Here is a 23,596-nt window from a genome sequence, read left to right on the forward strand (position 1 = left end):
TTTGCATTACATCATGAATTCAGTTATATAGGTAATTTAGTTTGTCTTCCCATATGCTGTAAGGATAGAATAGACCCTACCATTATTAAGTGAATTATTTTCATTATGTTCAGACTTACATTTTCCCTTTTCACTTGCTGAATGTGCATTTTCTTCTTAAAATGCACGTGTGATTGGCTGATTACTTGACCTCCCGCCACACAGACACACACACACACTCACACAACCCCGACAGATTCATGTAGACAACATGCCACCTCCTCCGCCCCCTTCAAAGAGGAAGGATATTAGAAGGTTTTTTTTTTTGGCCAGCAGCAGCAGGAATCACTGTAAGTAATGTAAAAAGACTTCCATGTTGTGGAGGTGGGGGAAACACCACTAATTTTGCTACTGAAAGAGCATAACATTAAACTGTGTGAACGTGCTAACTTGCAAAACTACTGCAGTCAGGCCAGCCTCCACATGGAACAACAAAGTCAAGCTAGCCATCCCTCTTTGGATCATTGTTTGCATTATGTGCATACCGGTAATGCAACGCGATGGCTGCAGATTGCAAGTCTCTTCAATTAAAAAAAAACAAAAAATAAAACAAAAAACAAAAACAGTGAGCTATCCATGAAATGGTCCACTTCAGGGGGCACTGATATGAACATGAACATAAACTGACATTAAAAAAAATATATATATATCTGTAAAATGAAATCACACATTAGAATTTCATGAGAGTACTTTGGCTCGAGTCTTGGGGTAGTCTAGTATGCCTCAAATGTAGATTGGTCCTTGAATAGCTCAGATTTTTAAAAATTATTTTTTCCCAAATCACTTTTATATTTCAAAACTTTAGTTTGAGTCTAGAAGTGCTCCAGTGTCCCCCAGAAGTAGACCCATTATTGGATAGCTCCTCATTTTTTTTTTTTTTTTTAAATAAAGGGACTTACACTTCAAAATGTTTCTTTAGTGGTTTTGAAAACAAAGGTTTGAATCGAACTTTGTATCACCTGAACCCAATATACAGTGCCTTGCAAAAGTATTCGGCCCCCTTGAACCTTGCAACCTTTCGCCACATTTCAGGCTTCAAACATAAAGATATAAAATTTTAATTTTTTGTCAAGAATCAACAACAAGTGGGACACAATCGTGAAGTGGAACAAAATTTATTGGATAATTGAAACTTTTTTAACAAATAAAAAACTGAAAAGTGGGTCGTGCAATATTATTCGGCCCCCTTGCATTAATACTTTGTAGCGCCACCTTTTGCTCCAATTACAGCTGCAAGTCGCTTGGGGTATGTTTCTATCAGTTTTGCACATCAAGAGACTGACATTCTTGCCCATTCTTCCTTGCAAAACAGCTCGAGCTCAGTGAGGTTGGATGGAGAGTGTTTGTGAACAGCAGTCTTCAGCTCTTTCCACAGATTCTCGATTGGATTCAGGTCTGGACTTTGACTTGGCCATTCTAACACCTGGATACATTTATTTTTGAACCATTCCATTGTAGATTTGGCTTTATGTTTTGGATCATTGTCCTGTTGGAAGATAAATCTCCGTCCCAGTCTCAGGTCTTGTGCAGATAGCAACAGGTTTTCTTCCAGAATGTTTCTATATTTGGCTGCATCCATCTTCCCGTCAATTTTAACCATCTTCCCTGTCCCTGCTGAAGAAAAGCAGGCCCAAACCATGATGCTGCCACCACCATGTTTGACAGTGGGGATGGTGTGTTCAGGGTGATGAGCTGTGTTGCTTTTACGCCAAACATATCGTTTTGCATTGTGGCCAAAAAGTTCAATTTTGGTTTCATCTGACCAGAGCACCTTCTTCCACATGTTTGGTGTGTCTCCCAGGTGGCTTGTGGCAAACTTTAAACGAGACTTTTTATGGATATCTTTGAGAAATGGCTTTCTTCTTGCCACTCTTCCATAAAGGCCAGATATGTGCAGTGTACGACTGATTGTTGTCCTATGGACAGACTCTCCCACCTCAGCTGTAGATCTCTGCAGTTCATCCAGAGTGATCATGGGCCTCTTGGCTGCATCTCTGATCAGTTTTCTCCTTGTTTGAGAAGAAAGTTTGGAAGGACGGCCGGGTCTTGGTAGATTTGCAGTGGTCTGATGCTCCTTCCATTTCAATATGATGGCTTGCACAGTGCTCCTTGAGATGTTTAAAGCTTGGGAAATCTTTTTGTATCCAAATCCGGCTTTAAAGTTCTCCACAACAGTATCTCGGACCTGCCTGGTGTGTTCCTTGGTTTTCATAATGCTCTCTGCACTTTAAACAGAACCCTGAGACTATCACAGAGCAGGTGCATTTATACGGAGACTTGATTACACACAGGTGGATTCTATTTATCATCATCGGTCATTTAGGACAACATTGGATCATTCAGAGATCCTCACTGAACTTCTGGAGTGAGTTTGCTGCACTGAAAGTAAAGGGGCCGAATAATATTGCACGCCCCACTTTTCAGTTTTTTATTTGTTAAAAAAGTTTAAATTATCCAATAAATGTTGTTCCACTTCACGATTGTGTCCCACTTGTTATTGATTCTTGACAAAAAAATTAAATTTTATATCTTTATGTTTGAAGCCTGAAATGTGGCGAAAGGTTGCAAGATTCAAGGGGGCCGAATACTTTTGCAAGGCACTGTATATGGAAGTTAGTATAAGTCAATACGGACTTATTTTGCATTGCTCGTTTAGCCTATCAATTAATTAGGTTCATATTCATGAGAAATGTAGCCCTGACCTCGGTTCAATAATGTTTTTGGTCTTATTAATGTTCCGTCCCCAGCAAAAAGTGTACATGAAGGTTATGCTGTTATAATGTCCCTACCAATGTTGAGAACAAACCTACACCCTTGGTTTCTCCAAAACCAGTATATACCTTTCAGCGGTAATGGTGGCTTCGCAGAAGTATAAGTTACCCATGTAAAATGTCCTCCAATTCTGGAATGGCCCATTCAGTCACTAGCTATAGCGCCATGATATTTACGGTGCTTGCAAACAAAAAACACCCCAAAAGGGCACAGTTTTTAAAACAAATATAAAACAAGCATAATGAAAAAAACTGTTCAATATTTCAACAATTTTGAGTCAGTTTTGGTTAACTTCATGTTTAGCAAAAGTATGTACAGTGCACATCCAGTAAAAGAAAGAACAAAAGGCTTACAACTGCTTTAAAAAAAACTTATGTACTTCAATATGAAGTGGGTCACACATTTGACTGATCATTACACGTGCAAGTTAAGGTTCTAGTTAGAAAAAACATGGAAATTGCAATATCTGTATTTTATGCAGGTTGAGATACTACTGGGTAAAATGTGAACGTGACTACATCATTTTGCCACAGAACATTATATTGCGACCTTCCACTCAGGTTGTGGAATAGAAAAACACATCTCACGGCTACTTTGTACTATATCATTTCTGTGTCAGTTTCGTTGTTTTCATTTAAAGTCCTAAAAAGATAATGCAAATATGTTCCCCTAAAATATAATTTTCAGTGGGATATTCATTTTTTTTATAGTAAATATAATTTTAAATGAAATCTGAAAAAAATTAATGAAAAATAATTATACTTCCTCATATTGCCAATTAGACATTTTCACAAATAACTTTCATAAATACAACACCAAAAGTAGTCCTCAGAAGTCTCTCTCTGCTTCTAAGGTTCATGCTGATACTGTCTTTCGGTGGAAGTGTAATAGTCATCCAGGACACTCTGCATGTATTCAAATGTAGGCCTGTCGTCCGGTGCGCTATTCCAGCAAGACATCATAATGTTGTACAGTTCAGCGGGACAGTTGTCGGGGCACTGCATCCTGTAGCCACGTTGCACCGAGGACATCACTTCTGCTTTTGTCATACCTGAATAAAATACGCATGCAAGGAAAAAGTGGTCAGAATGCAGTTTGGACAGCTCTTGATAAAACAGGTAATTAGTAGTTACAATATATACCCTACCCACCGACGTCACAAAACCACGTGCTCGCTGTGTGGTTCCGCCCACTTGTCCGTCATTTTGTCTCTGTGTTAGCATTGTTTTCAATTGATCGAGGAATTTAAAATGCATTTCATGGAAGACCCGGTGCTTTCTGATGCCGTAAACTCACTGGATGTGTTGCATAAAAGGCGTTATGTGGAAAAGCTTCGTTCTATACAGTCGCCAGATCCATATTTGATGCCCAAATCGATGTTTTTCGACCCACTGTCTTCGCCCTGTCTGCCTGACATCTGCTACGCTGATATTATCTTGTCCACACAAAATCAGCCTATTCTCACGAAAATTTGAAAAACTTCAAGAGCTTGGAGGCTTATAAATACTTCGCTGCTGGTTGGGTGAAACAGGTCCTCGTCCACGAAAATTCGGCAGGAATCTATCTTGTGCTTGGAAAGGTGAGTTACGAAATTTTCAATTCAAAATCTTTTGTTATTGCTAACATCCACTGTCAAGTCTAATGTATTTCATGTCGTTTGTCAATGGAGTTAAGGCTTTTAATGTTTATATGGTTTAGCGATAGCACTCTCACTACATACATACGTGTATGTTGTCGGCGATTAGCCTAGCAATGATCTTAATTGTGGTTATTTGTCAGTCCCGTAGACGAGGCCAGTTTCTTTCACTTGGTACCAGCTAAATATTATTCAAAAAATAACGATGGTGGAAGAAAGGGAAGTCACAAACATCTTGAATTTGAAACTATGTCGTACTACGTCGTATGTTGTCGGCGATTAGCCTCGCAATGATCTTAATTGTGGTTATTTGTCAGCCCCGTAGACGAGGCCAGTTTCTTTCACTTGGTACCAGCTAAATATTATTCAAAAAATAACGATGGTGGAAGAAAGGGAAGTCACAAACATCTTGAATTTGAAACTATGTCGTACTACGTCGTATGTTGTCGGCGATTAGCCTCGCAATGATCTTAATTGTGGTTATTTGTCAGCCCAAAACCCTCTAAGTATATCTTAAATGCATCTTACCGGATATAAAATGACTACTACATAGTCTGTGGTGATTTTTTGGTGCCCAGTTTTCACGTCGAATTGCAGCCGTCCATTTCGCTCTCCTCTTTGGATCCCTCGGAATACGGTAAAACTTCAAGTCTCTCCTTCCATCTTCTCTGTTAGTGCAACCAACAGCCACACACGCCTTCACCATTTTGATTATTAATGTTAAGGAGCAGAAAAACACGCCGTAAATAGGAGAAATGTACGTAGCCGTAACAGGTTAACACTATGTTTTGACGGACAAGTGGGCGGTACCATTCAGGAGAGCGGAGTTGTGACGTCACGTGGGTAGGGTCTATACTGTGATGTCACTAACGACAGAAAGGAATAGCCTGTGCTTTGTTCCTGCCGTTCAACCTTCTTCCACACAAATATTTTACTTTTGTGTATATACATCAAATTAATGTGAATAACAGTAAGCTGTTAGGGAGGATGTAATGGGATTTGAGTGAGTATAACTCCAATATGAAGCATGTATTATTTTGTAGATAAGATGGATAAGTCTATGGCGGAAAACACAGTCAAGACTGAAAAAGCAGTTTCTGCTCTTGCACTCCTCTTTAAAAGAAACTGCTGTATTTTAAGCCAAAACAACTGTTGTGTTTGATAGAACAATATGTCTATATACTGCAATAGCAGATTCATGGGCCTTAAGCCCCCGAACTATTTTTAATTTGTCAGTTTTACCCTGAAAACCCCCGTTTACAGACGTCGCGCAACCGCTTTTGTTTCAACCCAGCCATAAAACTAAGGTAAATGTCAAAATGTCTGTCGTTTTTAGCTTAGAATCATTAATTGATGTCTCATATTTCATTAAAAAAAAAAAAAACTTATTCACTCACATATTTTAAACTTTTAAACAAATTATGTCACAATGAAAAGAATGGCGTCTGTAAAAAAAGTCACAGATATCTACCTCATAACTATTGCTTAATGGTATTTATTTATTTTTTTTGTTACTGTCGCATTTTCTCCGATATGTTAGATGATATATAATCAGTCCAAACGAAGAAAAAAAATATATATATTAAAAAATATATATATAACATTTAAAGGGTAAATATATGAAAAACAAAATCTCGACCACTCCTTGATGTCTGCGATTTCTGCATCGCGACCCTTGTTATATTACAATGTTTCACCCATAAAATTCCCAAAAAATCCAGCTGTGGCCATTCACAGCTGTGTCTTGACACTCAGTGATAAATGCTACGTGGAGTTTTTGGATCGAAACAAGGTAAGCACGAGATAATATCTCGTTAAAGTCATGGCGTCTGTAATTCTGATCTCGCGTGCTTTCACCCCCAGATAGGGTTTTGCTGTTCAAAAAACATATATGTATGTATATATATATATATATATATATATATATATATATATATATATATATATATATATATATATATATATACATATATGTTTTTTGAACATTTTTGAATATATATATATATATATATATATATATATATATATATATATATATATATATATATATATATATATATATATATATATATTAGGGCTGTCAAACGATTACAATTTTTAATCGAGTTAATTACAGCTTAAAAATTAATTAATCGTAATTAATCGTAATTAATCGCAATTCAAACCATCTATAAAATATGCCATATTTTTCTATAAATTATATACAGTGCTGCTCAAAAGTTTGTGAACCCCCTCAACATTTTGGAATTTTCTATTATTTCAACCTGATTTCCTAATCAATCAATTCAGTAGTTTTTTTGTTTTGTTTTTTTAACAGTTGTGTTGTCGAGACTAAATTAAAAAGAGTTTTCATCAACTGATGTAGGTGCAAAATTGAACTGTTTGGTCACAACCAAAACCGCCATGTCTGGCGAAAAGTCAACACTGCATACCACCAAAAGAACCTTCTCCCAACAGTGAAGCATGGAGGTGGGAATGTCAAGATCTGGGCTTGCTTTTCATCCTCAGGACCTGGACAACTCCACATAGTCCAGGGAATCATGAATTCTGAGGAATATTGTCAAATCCTAGAACATAACCTGACGCCATCTGTTTTGAAGTTAAAGCTTGGCAGAAGGTGGATCATGCAACATGATAATGATCCAAAGCATTCCAGCAATACAACCAAGGAATGGCTGAAAAAGAAGAAGATTCGTGTTCTGGACTGGCTCAGTCAAAGTCCTGACCTAAATCCCATTGAAATGCTGTGGCGGGACCTGAAGCGAGCAGTTCATGCCAGACGCCCATCAAACCTCTCTCAACTGACTGCGTTCTGCAAGGAAGAATGTGCAAAAATCCCCCAAAGTAGATGTGAGAGGCTGATTAGTCACTACAGAAACCGTTTGGTTGAGGTAATCTCTGCAAAAGGAGGCGCAATATCCTATTAACTGAAGGGGTTCACATACTTTTGCACACATGATATCTGAGTTTTTCTTAAATCAACCACTTTTGTTAAATAAAGAATGACAATATAACTATTTCTTTTGTTTCAGTCCATTATTTGGAATGTCAGTATTGTGGATTTGGGTATAACTTAACATTTAATAAGGTTATTTTAGTTTTTTTTACAAAAAATCTGACCATCGCTGTGGGGTTCACAAACTTTCGAGCAGCACTGTATATATTCTGTAAAATAAATTGTTGGAATGGAAAGATAAGACACAAGATGGATATATACATTAAACATACGGTACATAAGGACTGTAGTGGGCATTTCACTCAACTGTCATTTAAATCTGTTTATGCTGTCCTCACTCCGAAGCGTCTACTTTTTCCAAAGCTAGACAGCTAGTGAACGACGCCTTAATAATCAGACTTCTTCCTTTTTCATCTGATTTATAAATAAAATGGCCTTAAACCATTGTCCTCTTTAGACCGTCGTAAAACTACAAAAAAAAAGTACACAAGCATTGCATTAGCAACAACGTTAGCTTAGCACGCTATACAGGTTCACTAAACATAAAAAAAAAGTCTCATACGAAAAATATAACATTTCGCTTACTAACATAATATGTACATTCTTTACAACAACCATACTTATGGACAAATCTTTTCCAATGATCATATAAGCACAACATTACAACGTAGGCGTCAGCCCGAGACGTCGTGCAGCCATATTGAACAGGCAAGAAAACAAACCCTGTCGCAAAGCGACCATAAGAGTTCGCTGTTAGACAGCACAAAAAGCCTTGCTGTAAAACTTACCAAAAGGCAGAATACTGTCTGAGCGGGACATGTGCGTTAATTGCATCAAATATTTTAACGTGATTTATTTGAAAAATTAATTACTGCGCGTTAACGCGATAATTTTGACAGCCCTAATATATTTTTTTAAATGCCCTCCTGTTCAAAAATGTTTCTTCCCCCAGATAATCTAGATTTTAAGCTTTCCAATGATGCAGTAGATATGCATATCGGACAATTTTGAAAGTTGGCTATATTGGGGGTCTCAGAGCGAAACTTCAAGTCACCTGAGTGTTTTCCGCCCTGTGCAAACTACCTCAACACATTGTTCTGTACATACAGTATTACATGTACAATGAAAATAAAAACATGCAAACGTGAGCATGACACTCCAGTCTTGAAAGAAAAAAAAGGCCTGGTTCTTGTAGATTGTGATTGTTTGCTGCTGCGACTAGTGCACGTGTTTTAAGACTACATGGGAAATGAACAGGCCTAGAACACAATTGTTCCTTTTGAAACGTTACCCCAGTAGCCAGAAAAGGAGTACCGTATAAGAGTGTGCTCATGTTATTGTTGTTTTTGGTGGTGTGTACACATTTTTGGTCTACTTCTTCGTTTTTGTGGACGGCTAACAATGAAATTTGGTAGGTAAATGAGGTTGGGTTGTATACACATCGATCCTCAGAGCCTGATTTTATAATTATTGTATGAGGGCTGATTAATTAATTGCAAACTTAGATTTGCCTGTATGTCAGAAAATTGCCAGAAATGGGCATGCACGCTCTTCATCACAGAATTCTGCCTTTATAGCACACTGGTCCTTGGTCGGACTTCAATGTGTACCGGCTTATAAGGCATGCTATCAATAAACTAGTCCGGAAAATACTTGATTCCTGCCATGAGTTTTGTCTCCTTGGTTTCTTTGAACCTATTTTTGTTTTTATTACTCGATGTGTCTTGTTTTCCCTATATATACGGTATGTTTTTTTTTTTTTTTTTTTTAATTAAAAAAATAGTTTTAAAAATTGTACATGCAACCTTGTCACAGTTTTCTTGATTTCCTGCAACTGGGTCTTCCTTGCCTCCACAGACCACCATTCAAGAATATTCTATCCATTATGTTGTCATGGCATAATGTGTCTTGCGCTCTCATAGAATGTGTTGAATGATCTGCTTTAATATTCACCTGGATAGGGTATTTTCCCAAGTGTAACAACCTCATAGAGTAGCACTCCAAAGGACCACATGTCAGACTTGATCGTAAAAGAGCTATAGTTAATGGCCTCAGGCGCGGTCCACTTGATGGGAAACTTGGTTCCTGCGGAGGGTAAATTAAAAGCAACACATATGTAATACATCCTTGAAGTCTAGATGTACATTATTTCTTGTCTAAAAATCAATCATGAAATGGATCTCGTTATATGTACTTCTGTAACGGGAGTTAGCAAACATACAATACTTGCTGAACTAGCTATACTAGTTCTAAACTAACAATATGTGTATTATATTGCATGTGAGACAGGGACATTTAGCACCACACTTGCCACAAAAAGAACAGTACATATCGTGCTGGTATTCTGTTAGGTCAAAAAACAAAAAAACAAAAAAAAAAAACAGAACAGAACGACTTGTTTTTGACAAGAGAGGCAACACAAAATGTGCGAGACACCACAGAAGTGTTCCTACATGAGCACACGCTTATATGCATACAAACAAACTCACCCTCTTTGGCAGTGTACTCATCATCACTTATGACTCTCGCCAGTCCAAAATCTGCAATTTTACAGAGCAGAGTCTCAGACACAAGAACATTAGCTGCTCTCAGGTCTCTGTGTATGTATTTCTTCCTCTCTATATATGCCATCCCTTCTGCAATCTATAATAGGTTGTGGGGAAAAAACAAACGTGTTCATGAATGCAGAAGCAAAATACATACACTATTTATGAGCCATAACGCAAGACAAAATGAAACTAAATTGAAGTAGAAGCGATAGTGTGTGAGGATCACCTGTGCGGCAAAATCAATGAGTTTGGGTAGTTGCAGTTTACAGCCTGCATTACTTTTGAGGAAGTCTAGTAGGCTGCCTTAATGTACAAAGAAGAAAAAAACACATTCAGACACATTTAGAATTTAGCTTTCACAATAAAATGAACAAAGTCCCAGTGAGAAGAGCAGCACCCATTTATTATATAATGTCAACATACGTATATTGTGACATATACGGCAGGAAATCTTAACTGGATTCACCACTTAAATAGAAGTCAAACTGCTTGGATGTCAATTTTTCCACTAACGAGGAATTGTAAATGCAAACTAACAAACAAAGAAATTGCAATAGCGTACAGCACGAATGCTGTTTTTAGACCGTGACATCACCATCGTTCTGCTGGTAATCTTTCAATCCATTGCCTTATTCAGCCTGCCCTGAAGAGGTAAGCCATTTTGATATTTTTACTTATTTTTTTAGCGTAGCGTTTTGCCGTGCTGCCTCTGTCTGACAATGACGTGAAAAAAATTAAAATGGTATCTTACTGCTACTGTTGTTGCCTTTTCTGTTGTAAACAAAACAACTTTAGTAAGGAGGAAGTGAAAATAGATTATAGAAATTAAGATTTGTTATAATTGAAAAAAATTAAGTGTTCGTTAGCTGTCACTGAGTAGCATTTGCTATCGCTACACAAAAATAGCAATGTAAATTACCCCCAAGTACGGTTATAGATGTAAGACAACCAGAGGGTATATTATATAAGAAAGACAGGGCATATGGTGGTAAAGGATAGCTTTTTGAAACAGGAGAATGTCATTGTCAGTGGCGTAAGGCAATGCATACAAGAAAAAGGTGTCGATGAAAAAGCTACCTCTAGATCAGGTCCACTCTTTTTCCCGTCTTTTTCAGCCCTCGACACTCCTGCCATCACTTTGACTAAACATTTGTATGTTCTTCCACATCTTTACCAGTGAATTTGGTAAAGTAAAACAAAATATTTACATGCATTTATCATTAGGGACAAACGCAAGCTTGACCCGCCTAGCAACAGTTGCTAACGACATGAATATTAATGAGCAAAAGTGATGCATTGCGTGCGGTACGCTATTAACGCTCAGAACTCAACTAAAACAAGTCTGCAACTTACCAGATGGAAATTACAGATGTATAAAAGCATGATATATATACTGCTATCTTGACTAAATAATGCTAATTTTTTGGGGGGGCATGTATTTTACCATTTGCCATAAATTCAGTGATGATATATATTGGCTGCGTCTTTGTCACAACAGCGTAGAGGCGCACAAGTCTTTCATGCTGCAGGGTTTTCATGATGTTTGCCTCTTCCATGAAAGCTTCCACGGTCATGGTCCCAGGCTTCAGTGTCTTAACTGCCACTTTGGTCGTGTTGTTGTAGTAAGCTGATGAGGAAGTAGGGGAAATAAGGTTGTAATGAAAAGTGAAATACAGTATTATGTTAAGAGATGCAGTTATAAAAGCACCACTTATGTGGCGAATACGTTGACAATTTCTCTGTCTTCTTTTTTTCCTGGCCAATTCACACATACTGTATGAAATGGCTACATACGAGTGGACACACACAGAGAGATGGACAGCTGGATGAGGAAGTAGGAAGCCAACAACTAGTGAGACTGTGACCTTTTTTTTTGCGATGAGGAAAATGTGTCTGAAAAATCTTTCAAAGCGTACACAACTCATCCTCCGTCATTGAGCAATATACTGCAGTATATGGCGGAAAACACAGACAAGACTGAAAAAGCAGTTTCTGCTCTTGCACTCCTCTTTAACAGAAACTGCTGCATTTTAAGCCAAAACAACTGTTGTATTTGATAGAATTATTCACTTGCATATTTTAAATGTTAAAACAAATTACGTCGCCATGAAAAAAATGGTGTCTGTAAAAAGTCACGGATATCTACCTCATAACTATCGCTTAATTGTATTTTTTTGTTACTACTTCTCCGATATTTTAGATGATAAATAATCGATCCAAACAAAGAAAAATTGAAAAACAACATTTAAAAGGGTAAATATATGAAAAAGAAAATCTCGACCACTCCTTGATGTCTGCGATTTCTGCAGCACGACCCTTGTTGTATTACAATGTTACACCCATAAAATTAAAAAGAAATCCAGCTGTGGCCAGTCACAGCTGTGTCTTGACACTCAGTGATACATGCGACATGGAGTTTTTGGATCGAAACAAGGTAAGTACGCGATAATATCTCGTTAAAGTCATGGCGTCTGTAATTCTGCTCTCGCGTGCTCTCGCCTCCAGATAGGGTTTTGCTGTTTAAAAATATATATTTTTTAAAATGCTCTCCTGTCCAAAATTTTTCCTCCCCCAGAAAATCTCAATTTTGCATGTGTGTTACACACATGCATAACGGAGAATTTTGAAATTTGGACAAATTGGAGGTCTCAGAGCGGAACTTCAAGTCACCTAAGTGTTTTCCGCCATATAATACTGTAATATACTCTCTCAATTTGGTGCTTAAATATAACAAATGTGTAGTCAAAGTTCAGTTTTGTTATAAAGACATCCTACATAAGAAATAAAAAGGGTTAGTCATTATGTCATCATCTGTATTTTCTTTGACTTTTGATTATTTTGAATGGATTTAAAATATTTTGTTTCATGTGATGCGTTGTTTCACAGTGTTGTCTTTGACTACACCTTCTTTGGTAGTTGTTTTTTTTGGGTAAGTCCCTCCATACACACCCATCCATACTTCTCCAAACTGTCCTGCTCCAAGTTTCTTCACCATCGTGATTGACTCCTTGGAAATCTCCCAGGCATCTTTATCCCACGGCTTCTGAGCTTTGGGCTTTACACATGGACGGTCAAGTTTACGACACAGTCCATCTGCTTTGTCTGAAGAAAAAAAAAAAAAAAAATTTCATGTGAAAACATGTTTAGGAAAATCTTGAAACTAATATTCATGATAAACTGTAAAAAAAAAAAAAAAAAAAAACGAGCAGCATGCAATCCCCTAAAATGTTTTTTTAATTGTTTTTTTTCCCCATTGTTTTTGTTTTACAGTAGCCTATGTTGTAATGTAGAGGTAATTCTAAAATGTTTGTGAGAGGGTGGTTGATTGTAGAACTCAGTAGTGTAACTGATAATCAATTGTTTTGGCAAGTCAAAGGTTTTAGAGTAAAAAGTATTTTACAGAATTGCAGATCATACAACTATGCATTTGGAATCATTAAATCATTCTGAGAAAATACTATCCATATTAGAGAGGTCACTCACAGCCATTTTCACCACAGCAAGGCCTTTCGCTCCCAGCCGTTTTACTGGATTTTGACTGATTCCGCAAGGCCCACAGAAAATTCTGTTCTATTGCTATATAAACATGGAACCCACCAAAAGAAAGATTAAACTCTTTTCTTTCAGCAGGAAAAAAAAGTTCATATCGTTTGCCATTCTTTAGGAAGCAGCATTAGAAAATAGCTTAATTTGAGGCAATTTTCCAATTTCTGATGAAAATAACAGAGAAATCGAGCTTTTGGTGAAAGCATACATTTCAAACATAACTTTGACTTTAACACAGCTATTTTTTGCTTTAGTTACATCCCAAACATCTGAATAAAGTTTTCTTTTTACAAAATAACATAAACAACAAGACAAATGGAGCTTTTGATCGCAAAGTAACAATTTATTTACACATAACTAAACTATTGAACTGTTGAACTATTTGCGCACATAACAATGGGGAAGGCTCTCGGCTGCTCCCGGTTGAACGAGGTGGCTCCCAGTAATCTGATGAGTCTGGATCAAGATCGGTCTCACTTTTTTCATCATCTTCATCGTTGGTTTCAATATCGGGCTCAGGAGTAACGCAATGTGAGCTCCGCAGAACGCGTGTGGAACCTGACACTGTTGTGGCTGTCACCGTCTGTCTCGTCAAGATAGATTTTTATTCATCCTTCTTTGACGATGGTTTCGTTTTCTTTTCAAAACACTCCTCCAGTGTCGTTTGCCTTTTTTTTCTCTGATCGTTCTCCACATTTTCCTCAAATTCTCACGCGTCTTCACAAGATCCCTCCATCTTCCGTTTCCTGACTATTTTTCTTCACTTCCTTTCTTGGCCCGAAATGAGTTCTTACAAAATGCGCTACTGCCCTCCAGTGGCCAGTTTTATTGCTTTAAAATGAGTTTTGAGCGTTGTGCATTACAGTTTAGGTGCAACAGAACTTAGAGATGTCTCTTGTCAAAAAAAAAAAAAAAAAAAACGTAAAATACATATAAATATGTTTTTGGGACACTGGAACAATTAAAAATAGAACGTATTTGTACGTTTTTTGGGTGCAAATGAGTTAAGATAATCACTGCTTTAAAAAAAAAAAAAAACCTCTTCCTTTGCTTAAAGTTGTACTCACTTTGGTAATGTTTGATCATCGAGCTGATATCAGGGAACGAGATCTTCGGAGAAATGTAGAAACCACCATTATCCAACATTCTGATCCTATAATGTTTGACTGATTCTGTTGCCTGGATATCAGCATCGCGGATGGACAATGAATAGCTACCTTGGGACAGTAAAAATAAACAGAGATTTTGAAATTAGCGTCAAAAGTCAGGAACAACAATGCTTTCGGCGATGAAAAAAAGACTGCCAAAATGGTTTGTGAAAGTGAGAAAAAAAACTTGCGATGCTACCATACCTTTTGAAGTTTCACTTTCTCTGATAAGAAAAGCACCAGGTTTGTTTGCTGGCACCAGCAGCTGCCTTTCAGCATCTTTTCTAGTAATATCCTTGAAAAACCACCTGTAAACGATTAGGATTGAATCTGAGTTGGGATATGGAGATTATTTTTGTAGGAAAGGAATTCAACATAATAAAATAATGTCATTTTTAATATTTTAATCCAAACAGTTAGATATACAAACTTACTGCTCTGTTTCCATAGTGTCTGCTTCGGCAACATAATTGGAAGGGATAAAGCCCTGTTTGTTAGATTTCAGTGATTTTGCTTTCCACCACTCACCATGTCTGTAAAAAGTATTGTGAAATGCAATTGTTGATTTTTTTTTATTCATGAGTCCAGATGAACATTTTATACAATGTGATTTTTTGGTATGCATCCATCTTACTCACTCCTCAAGAATTGTCATCTTTTCTCCTTTGCTGAAACCTAGGTCCTCAGCATGTTCAGCCTTATACGGGTAAAGGCCCACCACTATTTTTTCAGTGTTGTTTTGCTCTAATGGAAGAGGAAAAACAAAATCTTGTTTAAAATGTTACATTATTACATCATTAAAAAGTAAATGAGTACAATAATCTAATGTAGTTATATTTGTATAAACTAACAGATTTAGAATAGTGGGACATCACTTGCATGTCTTCCACACAGTTAAAGGAAATGGGTACAAATCCTGGCTCAGACCTTTCTGTGTCATGATTTGTGTTTGTTTGTGTGTTTTGGTTTGATTTTTTTCCTCTGTGTGTCTTGTCCTTGTGATTGCCAATTCAGGTCCTGTCTGTTGTTATCAGATCCTTGTGTTTGTATCAATCAGCTGCCTCTCGTGTCACACACATTTCACATTTGTTGCTCACTGTCTCTCTATTTAGGCTTTGTTTCAGTTCAATCCTTTTGTTGTGTCATTGTGTGTGTTCTGTTTTGTCCGATTTAGTATTGATACCTGTTTGCTAGCAAGTTTTGTTTGTTGACTTTGGATTCCCCAATCCTTTATTTTTACTTTGTTTTTAGACTTTTTGTGGAAAATAAAAATGGGGGGGGGAAATGGTTTGCACCTGCCCCATCTTGCCTCACTATTTCAATGCCCTTGGGTCTCCCTTTGCTTTTGTAGGTACAGTGTATCACAAAAGTAAGTACACCCCTCGCATTTCTGCAGATATTTAAAGTATATCTTTTAATGGGGCAACACTGAAAAAAATGACAGTTTGACACAATGAAAAGTAGTCTGTGTGCAGCCTATATAATAGAGTTCATTTATTTTCCCCTCAAAATAACTCAAAATATAGCCATTAATATCTAAAGCCCTGGCAACAAAAGTAGGTACACCCCTTAGAAACTATGTACATCCCTAAATGTCCAAATTAAGTACTGGTTGTCATTTCCCCTCCAAAATGTCATGTGACTCGTTACAGGAGTGCTGTAAGCATTGCTGCAGAGATTGAAGAGGTGGGGGGTCAGCCTGTTAGTGCTCAGACCATACGTCTCACTCTACATCAAATTGGTGTGCATGTCTGTCACCCCAGGAGGAAGCCTCTGCTGAAGACGGTACACAAAAAAGCCCGCAAACAGTTTGCTGAAGACATGTCAACAAAGCACATGGATTACTGGAACCATGTCCTATGGTCTGATGAGACGGGCTGACCCCCCACCTCTTCAATCTCTGCAGCAATGCTGACAGCACTCCTGTAACGAGTCACATGACATTTTGGAGGGAAAATGACAAGCAGTACTCAATTTGGACATTTAGGGATGTACGTAGTTTCTACCCACACTTTTGTTGCCAGGGGCTTGGATATTAATGGCTATATTTTGAGTTATTTTAAGGGGAAAATAAATGAACTCTATTATATATGCTGCACACAGACTACTTTTCATTTTGTCGAAGTGTAATTTTTTCAGTGTTGCCCCATGAAAAGATATACTTAAATATATGCAGAAATGCGAGGGGTGTACTTACTTTTGTGATACACTGTACCTACAAAAGCAAAGGGAGACCCAAGTGCATTGAATTTGTATCTTCACATTGCAGTATCAAACACTGTAGTATATATTAGTCTAACTAAAGACCAAATTGAAATTAATTAAATGTTTAAAATTAAGATTAAAATTAAATAAATGAATTAAAATAGATATTAATTTTAAATGTGAGTGTTTGTTTGTCTCTGCAGGGTTCGATTGAGGCCCATTTTATGTAGTACAATGTCACGTGGCCAAAGTTAGGTGAAGGTCAAGCTTTCAGATGAAACTGAACAGCATAAGCAGTAGAGGTTTGATTAATTGTATGGAATAATGGAATGGGGGGGATCACACCCACTTGAGACTTAGGAGATATATGCTTGTCACATTAAACAAGCACGACTGCGCTACTAGAGGATAAAGGCTTCTACTTCTACTAACTACTGACCTACAGGCAAAATAAGTCCACAAATAATACATCTCAAATACAAATAAATAAATAAAAAATTGGGCTCAAAGGATCGACAAATTCTAGTTAATGCCCATATGTACCAAGTTTCAAGATGATTGTTTCACGAATGACGGAGGAGTAGGGCTTCAGAGTTAGTTTCCACAACACGAACAACTACTTGAGTGGCAACTTGCAGTGATTACACTCATGCTGAATATGCTAGATTCACATTGTCCAGATACACAGTAAATCCATCACTCTTAGACAGAGGTGGGTAGTAACGCGTTACATGTACTCTGTTACATTTACTTGAGTAACCTTTTGAGAAATATGTAGGTTTAAGAGTGGTTTTACTAAGCCATACTTTTTATTATTACTTGAGTAGATTTGTGAACAAAAACGCTACTCTTACTCTGCTACTTTGGGCTACACAGGAGTCGTTACATTTTTCCTCTTTATTCTACATAAAGTAATAGATTATTATTTTTTTTTTTTGCCAGCGATGCCAAGAGTAGCTCTACCAGTTTCTTCAATGAGATGTCGCAACATTTATAACATGACACCATTATACCAACCAGACGGAAGCTTGCCATTCTATGATCACGTCAGCCTGTTCAATCCCGTGACATCTTTAAAGCACCGCAAAAAAATGAAGTATTTGCCTTCACCATGACTCGAAAGCTCGGATTTAAACCTCTCCCCCAGTTTTTGTTTGGCGCTGATTGACAAGGGAAAAACTGAGATATGATCCTTTTAAATTCAAAATAGTAACTATGAAGGAACCATATACTATTCAAACTCGGAAATATCTTCTCCACGAGAGGGCATTCATGCTCTTTGGATGAATAATGCTTTGTTTCTGTTTTTTATCTCTCGGTTGAATTCAATGATTTTTCCCCCCACTTTTTTTTTTATTTCTTTGGCTTAATGTGGTTATGAAATGGGTTATTGTACAGTATCATTATAGCAACAGTTCATACAGAAAAAAAAAATACCATTGTTTAAAAAAAAAATCTAACAAAAATGTAAGCAGTTACTTACAATGTTACCCATTACTGGAGTATTCTTTTCACCAAATATTTTTTACTTGTACTTGAATACATTTTTTGGATGACTCCTTCCACTTCAGTAATATTATTTTGAAGTAACGCTACTCTTACTTGAGTAAAACGTTTGGCAACTATACCCACCTCTTCTCATAGAATGACTCCCACAGACATGAGGGTGTGATATTTGAATGCTGTTGAAAAAAAAAAAAAAACACGCACTTTTGGTTTATGTCTTCCAATGATCCTGGGAGCTCAGTTGTCAGAAGCCTTACATCCCTGCTTTCCCCTTTGCCTTTGTAGTTAAACTGAGGAAAATCCTCTCCGACACCCTATGATGAATTATTTAAAACTGAACTTTTATTTCCCTTGAGTTAGAGATTGAATTAATTTTCCTTATGAGTGATTGTGACATTGATGTGTTCCCTGCAACTGGCTGGCAAGAAGTTCAGGGTGTACCCTGCCCTCCTGCCCATAGTTAGTTAGGATATCCAGCAGCCCCATGGCACTATTAAGGATAAGGGGTAACAATTCATGAGCTTCATTAATAAACTTCAAATGGAAAACTATCCAGCTATTTGGTTCCCTCTGCACAACCGTCCAAAATTGATACATTTTGAGAGTACTTGTTCGTTATTGTAACTAAGAGGGGTATTGGCAACGGCGTAGGTTTGAATAGGGACGGTGGGGACATAACACTACCAACTTTTCAGGTTGTTCAAATTGTCCCCACCAACTTTTAAGCAACCTTATTTGCAATACATAATGAATTCAGTTATATAATAATAATTATATGATTTTAGATTTGGATTATCTTCACATATGTTGTAAGGATAGAATACACCCTACCGTTATTAAGTGAATTATTTTCATTATGTTCAAACTTAGATTTATCCCTTTTCATTTGCTGAATGTGCCGGTTCATTTTTTCCCCCCTCAAATGCACGTTTAATTGGCTGATAACTTGACCCCCGCCCCCACACACACACCCTCCCGCCACACAGACACACATGCACACTCACACAACCCCGACAGATTCATGTTGACAACATGCCACCTCCTCCGCCCCCTTAAAAGAGGATGAATATTAAAAGTTTTTCTCAGCCAGCAGCAACAACTGTGAGTAATGTAAAAATACATCAATGTTGTGGAGGTGGGGAACACACCACTAATTTTGCTACTAAAAGTCAGACCTGCAACTGAGTTGGCATAACATTAAACTGTGTGAACTTGCTAACCTGCAAAACAACTGCCGTCAAGCCAGGCTCCACAAGGAACAACAAAAATCAAGCTAGCCATCCCTCATTTGGAACATTATTTGCATTATGTGCATTACGGCAATGCAACACAGTGGCTTCAGAGTGCAAGTCCCTTCTCATTAACAAAAAAACAAAACATAAAAAAAAAACAGGGAGCTATCAAAGAATGGGTCCACTTCAGGGGAACACTGATACGAGCATGAAGTTATATGGGTAAGAAAAATCGAGTCTTGGGGTAGTCTAGTATGGCTGTAATGTAGATCGGTCCTTGGACATCTCATATTTTTCTCATTGATTTTTTTCCCAAATCACTTATGTTACAATACTTCAGTTTGAGCCTTGGGGTGCTCCAGTGTCCCCCAAAAGTGGACCCATTCTTGGATAGTTCCCTGTTTTTTTTTTTTTTAAATAAAGGGACTTGAACTTCAAATGATTCGTTAGTAGTTTTTTGAAAACAAAGGTTTGAATTGAACGTTGTTTCACCTGAACCAATACACATGAAAGTTAGTATAAGTCAATAGATTTATTTTGCATTGATAATCATCTCATTTCTCATATTTGTGAGAAAAGTAGCCCTGATCACTGTTCAATAATCTGTTTGGTCTTATTAATACCTATCAAAAAGTGTACATGCAGTTTATGCTGCTATATCGTCCCTACCAATATTGAGACCAAACTTACGCCCTTGAGTATTGGGGTACTGTAGCGATTTCAGAAAAATAAAAGCAACAGGGGTCTTCTAAATGTCATTTTGCAGCCAAATGCTTTCACTAATAACAACTTGAAAATAAGTCAGAGACAGGATATATATATAAATGAATAAATAAAAAAAAAAAAATTAAAAAATTACATACCCTCCATTCTTTGAAATACCTGGCCAGGCAACAAGGAATTGTTCTGTGATGGTAGAAATAAATGTTCAATTTCCCATTTTTCTTAGGTCAAATTAAATTCATGACATACTCTCTGCTGGCTTATCTTCTCCTCGGCGGCCTTGTTTAGCCTGCTGCTCAGTGTGGACTTGATACAGCCCATTATGTCTGCATGAGGAAGTAAAACGTCAAAGGTGCACCAGACTGTTACAATGTTTTCTGCTGACAAAATAAATGAACATAACAGCTGTATGTTTGCTGTGCCACCTGTTCTACCTCAAGGTAGACTTTGGGTTTCAATTCATTTCAAATTTAATGGACATGAAGCCACAGATTTGATCTTCAAAAGTATTGTCTTCAGAAATGTTTTGAGTTGAGGAAACTCATGTACAGGATCATTGGATCATTTCCTTGGTGACTTAAACAAGAAGATTATATGTTTATATCGGACATATGCCGCCACCCACCAAATTTGACACGAAAACGGCATTTGTTCATGTACATAAGCCGCACTGTACCATAAGCCGCAGCTGTCCTCCCTGTATTATGGAATATCTACACCAAAAGATATTAACCGGTAAAACTTTATTTGACAGCAGCGTCATAAGATTGTCATAATTATGACATGACACTGTCATGAAATTTAATGAATGCTGATGACAGATGTTATTTAGTTTCATCTGGCAAATTATCTCACTTTTGAACGGATGTAAAAGAGCTGGACATAAATGGAGTTAGTGACAAAATTTGCCGAATGACACTTAAAGGCATCTGTCATAAGAATTCATCTGATAATTCAATCTGATACGGTTTTATGACAGTCTTATTACGTCACTGTCAAATAAAGTGTTACCTATTCATCCAAATAAACAAATAAATACAAAAAAAAAAAAATCACTGGACTAGACATGTGCTGATTACCGGTTTCAAGGTATACCATGGTATGAAAACGTCAAGGTTTCAAAACAGCAAAAACTTTCCGTTTTACCATCTAAGGTATTAGCTATGTTTTATGTCCCAACATTGCATGGAGATATCCCTCGCTTGCAGCTGCAAGGCTCAACCCTCCCACACCGGTTGTTGCTAAGTGTAATTGATTCAGCTGTGCTACACGATGGCTGGAGGAGGTGACACTCCTGAACTTTTCCCCCCTTCGAAGAAAATGAAATCGCTGGTTTCGATCGAATACTTCGGCTACAGAAAAGTTACAGACGGCCGCGGCTAAGAGGAGGAGGGCCAACCGACATGTAAAACATGATTGCGGCAGTTGGCTGCCGAGGAGGCAATATGTCGAATATGATTTCACATTTATACTAAATTAAAGGTAAGAAAAGATTGTTATGAATGTTTCCCACCAGCTACAAGCGTTAACTCCAGCGTGTTTAGTGTGTCTAGCGGTGCTAAAACATGTGTTTTCTCTCTGGCAACTGTCTGTGTTGAGAAAAAGTTTGTGTATAGAAACATGATACGAGTCATACACACGCGCTTTTCATGGAAAATAATTTAATGATTTTTCTTCTGATGGTAATGGTGAGCTGTGGCTGTGGGTTTAGGTTTTCCTAAAGGACTGCGCTTATTTTAATTTTATTTAGAATATTTTATTTTTATTTATTTTAACATTATACTTATGTTCCAATTTGCTAATATGTTTTGAAAAATAAAAATCCTGTTCAATAGAAAAAAAAGTTTTTTTTTTTTTAACCCAGATATCTCAAAGTAACACTGTAATTGCGATACCGTAAAACTGTGATATTTTGGCTTAAGGTGATCATACCAACCGAATATCATACCAGCACATGCCTCCACTGGACTCTAAGCCGCAGGATTCAAAATGAGGGAAAAAATTGCGGTTTTAGTCCCAAAATTACTGTACACAGTAGTATTTTACACACTGTATCCATGCCTTCTGTTGATGTTACTAAAATGTGGTGTACATTAATTTTTGGGATATTTTTATGAAAAAAGTGTACGAGTTTAGTTTACTTTTTCTTTGGCCAGTTTTTTTTTTTTTTTTTTTTTTTTTTTATATATATATACTGTATATAAAATACCACTAGTTAATTACAGCAGGCGCTGTCATTTTATTTACTGTTGAAAGTATCTAAAAATTAAGTTAAATAAGAAAAAAAATACTTCCACTTTGCAATAATGGATTGAGTTGTTCTCTGTTGTGCCACTGCCAAGTTATAGTTTCATATTGACCATCAGCAAACAGCCGGAAACAAAGGATCTGAACAGATTAGGAGTGCACACGACACAATGACCAGCACATAAACTTCCTCCTTTGGCAATGGATTGTCAAAGCCAATTGTAAAACAAAACAAAATAAGAATGGGGAAAAAGTAGTTATTGACAATTTCATGAGCATGATTTTAAAAGAAATAAGGCTACAAATGTAATAGAATAATGAAATCTCATGGAAAGATGTATTTCTCACAAAGGATGCTAATTTAATAGTTGCCCCAAAAATAGGACAAAAACAACATCTTTACAAGGCGTGCACCCTAATACTTCACCCATGCTTGCGCACAATGACACAATGTTGGTTATTTTACCTCACATATCCGACATCACACACATTGTCCTTACCTCTTGATGCGTTAGCGAATTGTTAATCCTGTGTGTACTCGATGTTGAAGTTTTTTAGATTTGCCATAAGCTTTTCCACCTGGGTTGCCCACTCTCTCATTAAACTGCTGATGTTGGTTTAGGCTGGCACGTTAGCCTTCAGAATGAGGAACTTCACAAAAACAGCTTTTTTTTTCTTCCTCTTGGAACTTCCTGCTACAATACTCTAATCATTATTTGCATAACCAGCAAAGCACACACATACTGTATATGTGCTGGGGAAGAGCACACTGACGGCTTTTGGAAGACACTTTCGGGGCACAACCTCTAATCAAACTATAATTTGCAAAAATCTGCACTTTTTTTGTGTCTATATTTATTCGGAGTCTTTGATTCACACAGACCTCAAAAATGCTGGGAGGGTGCGTGTTGGCCAGTGTAAAAATGAATTTTTACACTTTTTTTTAAGGAAATGGTCAACAAATGGTCTCATAATCCATTGAAGCATGACACTGAAACAATACAAATCGTTGTTTCTATCGCCAACATTCGACGTCG

General features: G+C 37.2%; 1 protein-coding gene across 4 annotated transcripts; it reads right to left on the reverse strand.

The window, feature by feature from the left end:
• Positions 1-2,589: 2,589 nt before the first annotated feature.
• On the reverse strand, positions 2,590-23,187 carry lyn (LYN proto-oncogene, Src family tyrosine kinase). Of its 4 annotated transcripts, XR_009066980.1 has the most exons (14): positions 23,060-23,187; positions 20,562-20,638; positions 20,453-20,495; positions 15,285-15,390; positions 15,081-15,179; positions 14,851-14,954; positions 14,566-14,715; positions 12,902-13,054; positions 11,397-11,579; positions 10,179-10,255; positions 9,893-10,046; positions 9,357-9,488; positions 4,976-5,144; positions 3,720-3,862 (listed from the first exon to the last, which is right to left on the reverse strand). XR_009066980.1 is itself a non-coding variant. In XM_057857720.1 (13 exons), exons 2-13 carry the CDS (start codon positions 20,631-20,633, stop codon positions 3,660-3,662), a joined length of 1,476 nt encoding a protein of 491 aa, XP_057713703.1. In that variant the 5' UTR covers positions 20,634-20,638; positions 23,060-23,187; the 3' UTR covers positions 2,590-3,659. The 4 variants fall into 4 exon arrangements, 3 of the variants coding, with proteins under 3 accessions (XP_057713703.1, XP_057713705.1, XP_057713706.1); XM_057857720.1 differs by lacking the exon at positions 4,976-5,144 and having other exon boundaries at positions 2,590-3,862; XM_057857722.1 differs by lacking the exons at positions 4,976-5,144; positions 23,060-23,187 and adding an exon at positions 18,484-18,533 and having other exon boundaries at positions 2,590-3,862; positions 20,562-20,581.
• Positions 23,188-23,596: the final 409 nt, after the last annotated feature.

This window comes from Corythoichthys intestinalis, chromosome 14, assembly GCF_030265065.1.
Source record: "Corythoichthys intestinalis isolate RoL2023-P3 chromosome 14, ASM3026506v1, whole genome shotgun sequence".
Taxonomy (NCBI): Eukaryota; Metazoa; Chordata; class Actinopteri; order Syngnathiformes; family Syngnathidae; genus Corythoichthys; species Corythoichthys intestinalis.